Source organism: Poeciliopsis prolifica, unplaced genomic scaffold (genome assembly GCF_027474105.1).
Source record: "Poeciliopsis prolifica strain line A6 unplaced genomic scaffold, Auburn_PproV2 SCAFFOLD044, whole genome shotgun sequence".
In the NCBI taxonomy this organism is placed as follows: domain Eukaryota; kingdom Metazoa; phylum Chordata; class Actinopteri; order Cyprinodontiformes; family Poeciliidae; genus Poeciliopsis; species Poeciliopsis prolifica.
Window position 1 is genome coordinate 3,912,825 of NW_026562419.1, and position 6,176 is coordinate 3,919,000.

General features: G+C 41.3%; 1 protein-coding gene across 1 annotated transcript; it reads right to left on the bottom strand.

Moving 5' to 3' along the window:
- Positions 1-1,773: 1,773 nt before the first annotated feature.
- Positions 1,774-3,713, bottom strand: LOC129376728 (butyrophilin subfamily 2 member A1-like). Its single transcript, XM_055056309.1, has 3 exons — positions 3,610-3,713; positions 2,400-2,759; positions 1,774-2,299 (listed from the first exon to the last, which is right to left on the bottom strand). Exons 1-3 carry the CDS (start codon positions 3,668-3,670, stop codon positions 2,106-2,108), a joined length of 615 nt encoding a protein of 204 aa, XP_054912284.1. The 5' UTR covers positions 3,671-3,713; the 3' UTR covers positions 1,774-2,105.
- Between the last annotated feature and the right edge of the window lie 2,463 nt (positions 3,714-6,176).

Consider the following 6,176-nt stretch of genomic DNA (forward strand, 5'->3'; position numbering starts at 1 on the left):
CCTGCTCTGTCCAATCATCTCTGTCCAATCATCTCTGTCCAACCTGCTCTGTCCAATCATCTCTGTCCAATCATCTCTGTCCAACCTGCTCTGTCCAACCTGCTCTGTCCAACCTGCTCTGTCCAATCATCTCTGTCCAATCATCTCTGTCCAACCTGCTCAATCCAACCTGCTCTGTCCAATCATCTCTGTCCAACCTGCTCTGTCCAATCATCTCTGTCCAACCTGCTCTGTCCAATCATTTCTGTCCAACCTGCTCTTTCCAATCATCTCTGTCCAACCTGCTCTGTCCAATCATCTCTGTCCAATCTGCTCAGTCCAACCTGCTCTGTCCAATCATCTCTGTCCAACCTTCTCTGTCCAATCATCTCTGTCCAACCTGCTCTGTCTAATCATCTCTGTCCAACCTGCTCTGTCTAATCATCTCTGTCCAACCTGCTCTGTCCAATCATCTCTGTCCAACCTGCTCAATCCAACCTGCTCTGTCCAATCATCTCTGTCCAATCATCTCTGTCCAACCTGCTCTGTCCAATCATCTCTGTCCAACCTGCTCAATCCAACCTGCTCTGTCCAATCATCTCTGTCCAATCATCTCTGTCCAACCTGCTCTGTCCAATCATCTCTGTCCAACCTGCTCTGTCCAATCATCTCTGTCCAATCATCTCTGTCCAATCATCTCTTTCCAACCTGCTCTGTCCAACCTGCTCTGTCTATGATCCAAACAAAACAGATGTTGACAGTTTCTCAGGGGCACAGAACCAATGCTTCTCATAATCACAATTAGCTCCCTATGAAACACAATTAACTCATTATAATATTTAATATTGGGAAAAAGAGAGATTGAAGTTTTGACTTCTGCAAGAGTTTGTTGTTAAAGAGTTTCAAAACCATAGTTTTTCTTAAAATGTTAGTTTAACATTTACTCATTATAGTTCAATGGCATAATTTTATTAGTTCATTGCAGAACTTCAGTGATTGCAGTTTCCCTTCACGGTTTCTCAATCTATGGCTCACGGGCTCCTGAAGGATCGTTAATATTGGTCCTGCTGTACAGGACAGAGATAACAGGAGCACAGAACTCAATTGAAGTCATTCATTTTGCACTAAAGAATTTCTAAATCTCAACAGGGTTAGTAGCAAGCAGTCTTCGTTGCAGTGTGTGTGTGTCACAGCTGTGTGTGTGTGCGTCACTTATCTTGAACGTCTCTTTTCCGCTCCTTTCCTCCTCTCTGTGTCGGCATCGCTACAGTGAAATCCTTCCCCGTCTCTTTCCTCTGGCTCCCTGTCAGTCTAACTGGTTCTGGTGTTGGATCTTTGGATCGTCCAGATCGTCCCTGAGTCAATGTCCATTTTGTCCACAGATGAAACAATCATCAAACAGTTCAATTCTTCTTCTCTCACAGCTCTGAAGCATGTTTATCTTTTCCTTCTCTACCCTGATACTGAACAGGAAACCAGCAGAGGTTTTAAAAGCTCAGTTGCACACAGTTCTTAGTGCAAATGTCCAACAGGAGACTGACAGCTGTCCCCTGAATGTTCCATCAGTTCTCCAGTAAAAAAAATAAATTATTAGGAGTTTCTTGATCCCGTCGCTGGAGCCATGGAGCCGACCAACACCCCTCTTCTCTCGTAAATCCTATACGAGGTTTGAGGCTGGAGTCTAGACCAGGTCGGTATCAAAACGCTCTTCATCGACGTCCTCGGATGTTCAGTCGAGGATTCCCAGGTTTCGGCACCAATTTGTCGTGGAAATTAAACTCTTTCCAAGGACTGTTCAGGTAGAACCAATCAATCAGGTTTATTGATGCATTGTGCACAATCATGAGAGCTCATAAGAAAATCAAGCTGGTCTGGATTCAAGTCTAACCCAGCTCAATAAGATCTCCCAGATTTACAATATGTAAGTTTTTATACAATGATTAGGACGGAAAACAAGAGGCAAGACGGTCTGGTCCTTATGCAGCTGTGGAAAAGAACTGTGCAAGTTATTGATCTTCATTGTTTTTGTCACATTTATATTTAATAAAACCTGATATTTCCATGTTCTTATTGACTAAAGACAATGTCTCTGCTTTGACTGATGATCCTGAAACATCAACTTTCAGTCAGATCAGCTGAGGTGTCTCTGCATCATCAGGGGGAGAAGGAGTATTGATCTTCTTCCTCCTGATAACTTTGATCATCACCATGAAAACAATGAGAGAAACTAGAGCAAGAACAGCAAAGACCATCAGGCCAACATGACCTCGACTGACTCCATCTTCATTCCCTCCTTCTCCTCTGTTTCCATCCATGGTTCCTGCAGAACAGAACCAGGAATTAGTCTGATCCCACTGAAGATCATTATCTGATCTGAGATCCAGAACCAGGAAGCTGCTGGTTCTGATCCAAACACTCACCTGGAGGAGCAGCAGGAGCAGCAGCTACATGAAGGTGGATGAAGGTGCTTTCTGAGTTGCTTTTTGATCCATTTATTTCAGTCTGAACACGGCATTCATACACTGCACTGTCTTTCTCTGTCACATTGGTTATAGTCACATTGACGTTTCTATCAGTGATGTAATGGCTGAGGAGTTCTGTTCGGCCCAAATACTGAGGGTTCTGGAGATTTACATCAATCTGCTCATCCCTGTAGAGAAATACATATCGTGGTTTCAGGTCGTCTCTGATCAGCTTTACAGCTAAAACTTTTCCGTTCCTGTCAGCTCTACATATCAGAGTGACGTTCTCTCCTGATTCTGCTGTGATGTTTATTGGATCTGTAAAAACAAACAACAATAATAAATCAATACACAATCATCCAGAGATCAATAATACAACAGAACATAAAGCCTAAAGTTACTGTCTGTCTGTAACAGAATGATTGTTTCCTTATTGTTTGCTTATGGATTGATCTATAATCAATAATGATATCTGTAGTCTGTCCTCTCTGCTCCTCTCTGCCATCGGCTAAACCCTCTTCCTCTCCTCATCATCCTCAGAACCAGCCTTTCTCTGGACCTGGGCTGGTTCTGATACTCTGGTTCTGTTCAGATGAACCGTCATTCAGTCTGTTCTGTTTGTCCGTCGCTGTGATGTCATAAAAACATGAACATCCTGTTCTGCTTTATTTGCTCTAAATAAAATGATTTTCTTTATGCAATAAATCCCTGAAACTGAAGTGAAATTCATTTGCTGCGTTTGGATCTTAATGTTGGTCAGATTCTGAACATAAAGTGTTTTTTCACTTATAGTCAGAATATAAAATCATTTAAAGTCATAGTCAAATGTTTTCAGTGATGATTCAGCATTTTTAGTTTTTATTTAATTATGTTAAAATAAACAACAGAAACCAGAAGAATTAAAGTCTGAGTTATAAAAGTCAATATTCAGAATTTCTGTCCAAACTTCTTCAATCTTCCTTTAGATCCTGATCAAAATGTTTTTACAATGTCAAACATTAAACTATAATCTGTTAGAAATAATCTAATAATCTGGTCAACATAAAAACAAGCTTCATTTTTCTAGAGCTTTTTAATCCCAGATTTGATCAGGAATCAATAAATCAAGTTGAATCATCCTGACTGGTTTCAGTGCTGCTGCTCTGATGGAAACATTTTATCTGCTCACCTCCACAGAGACACAGATCCATGAAACTCAGAGCGAAGCAGAGAAAGACGAAGATCTTCATGGTGTTTGTCAGTAAGCAGAAGGTCTCAGGTTGATCTGATATCACTGCTCTGACTTTGTTTTATTATATAAAGTAGATCATTATGACGCAACAAGCTTTTCGTTGGCTGAGGAGAAATAGAGATATACGCACTGAGCTCCTCTCAGATTAAGCCACGCCCACATTCCTCCTGAACTTCCTGTACTGAACTGGTTCTTTACCGGTTTAGGATCAACGCTGCAGTTTGAAACAGTTTCTGCTTCAGCGTCTCTGAGCTGATTAAATGCTGATCAGATCCGTTCAGCTTCTCTGATCAGTGAAGTTAAAACCCAGAATCACCATTTCACCAATCACCACCATCACTGCCTTTTTGTTTCTAACCTCAGTTTTTCTCACATTATTTTCTCCATTTACTTTTATTTTTTAATTTACAGTCTCTTGTTTTTACTCACAGTTGATTTATTGCCTCCAATATTTCCTCTGTATTTCATTTCCAGGTTGATTCCTCTGCTGTTGCTCTGCAGCAGCATTCTTGGCCTCTTCTAGAGCCAGTAGACAAGAGGACGGTGATGTTTGTTAGACCCTGGTGGACGGAGACTCAGAGCAGCTTCTTCCTCCTGGTTCAGATCTGAGAGCTCAGATCCAGACGGGAATAAAACCATGTTTACAGGCCGACATCAACAGGCCCCCATGACCTGGTCTGACCTGCTGACATCATTTCATAATCTGCAAATAAACAGACAAAACAGGAACAAATGAAAAGTTATGAATATTAGATAAAACAGACAATCAATACAATGTTTCTCATTTTCAATATTAATGTAATGATGTCAATGTTATTTAATTCCCTGTTTTCCAGTCTGATGGTTTCTTTTTTTTTAATTCCACAGTTTTAAATTTAACCCATGAAAAGGTGACTGGATTAAATTAATAATCCATAAAACACTGAGGACTGGGAGCTCTATGTTTGCTTGTTTCTTTTATTTCTCTCAGCAGCAGGAAGCGTGCCGATTGGGCAGCAGAAGGCCTGAAGCCAGAGGTCAGAGGTCACACCCAGCAGAGAGGACATCAAAGTCTCAGGGTCAAAGTTTAACAACCCAGAGACACGAGAGCAACTGGATTGAAGCCCACAGGAATCTGCTTTTACAGACCTGTAGCTCTGGTTTGGCAGCTGATTCTGTTTGCTCTCCTCTTCTGGAGAACAGCTGACAGTCACTGTAAACTAAGGAGCGCCATGATGTGAATGAATAACGCCGCTGGAGGACGGTCTGTTAGAGGAGTACAGTTCTGGTTCTGGAGGACTGGGATGTGGACCTCCTGGCTGAAACACTCCATTCTTCTGAATGTAAAAATCTCTGTCCTTTTTTTTAATATCTAGAGAAATGTTCAGGTTTTAGATCTGACAGAATCTGATTTTGGTGGAGAGCAGGACAGACGACAGGAAGTGATGAATTCAGTCTCAGTTTGTTCCAGAGCTGAGAAGAAATGAATCTGGATCCAAACATCCTGCAGTCATGAAACCAGAAATAAACCTTTTTAAATGCTGTCATCAAAACCATCAAGCAGATAAACATCAAATATATTGATCAATATTCCATTAATTACTAATAACAAATCATCTCAGGGTTTCTGCTGTTTTTCTGTTTTCTGGAAGTTTGTTCCAGATCAGATAGAAGCTGAAAGCTGCTTCTCCATGTTTGGTTCTGGTTCTGATGTAGAGCAGAACCAGAACCAAAACCAGAAACAGATCTTTAATCTGTTCAGTGAACTGAACTGGATTCACTATTTAAAGTCTTTCAGTGAATGATGTAGAACCGGGTCATGTAGAACCTGGTGGTACAGAACCAAGTGGTACAGAACCCAGCGGTGCAGAACCGGGTCATGTAGAACCAAGTGATACAGAACCAGGCGGTACAGAACCGGGTGGTGTCTCCATCCATGGTCAGAACTCCAGCAGCAGGTTCTGGTTCTTCAGTCTGATGCTGCAGGAATCAAAAGTTCCTTCAGATGTTAAGTAATGAGACTCTCTCTCTTCTGCAAAGCAAACATCGCCCTCTGCTGGTCATTTGAGAGAATAGAAGCTGAAAGCTGCTTCTCCATGTTTAGTTCTGGTTCTGCTCTACATCAGAACCAGAACCAGAACCAGAACCAGAAGCAGAACCAGAACTAGAACCTCTTCTGCTTCTGGTTCTGGCTTGGAAAGTGAAGCCAGCGTTGCTGAATGTGACGTTTGTTTATTGACCAGCAGGAGGTGATAAAAGAAAACATTTCCACACTTCCTCCTTTAAAAGCCTGCAGCTTTTGGGTGATTATCATTGATAGGCTTTTTTTTGTTTTTGTTCCACAGAGAAATGGGAAGTGAGCTTTAGTTTCTCTGTTCAGAAGAACCGCATTAAAAATTGAGTGGTTATCGGTTTTTATTGGTTTTATTGGTTTTATTGGTTTTATTGGTTAGGTCAGCATGACACATGACAAAGTATTTAAACTGAACTGGATTCAGTATTTAAAGTCTTTCAGTGAAGGAATG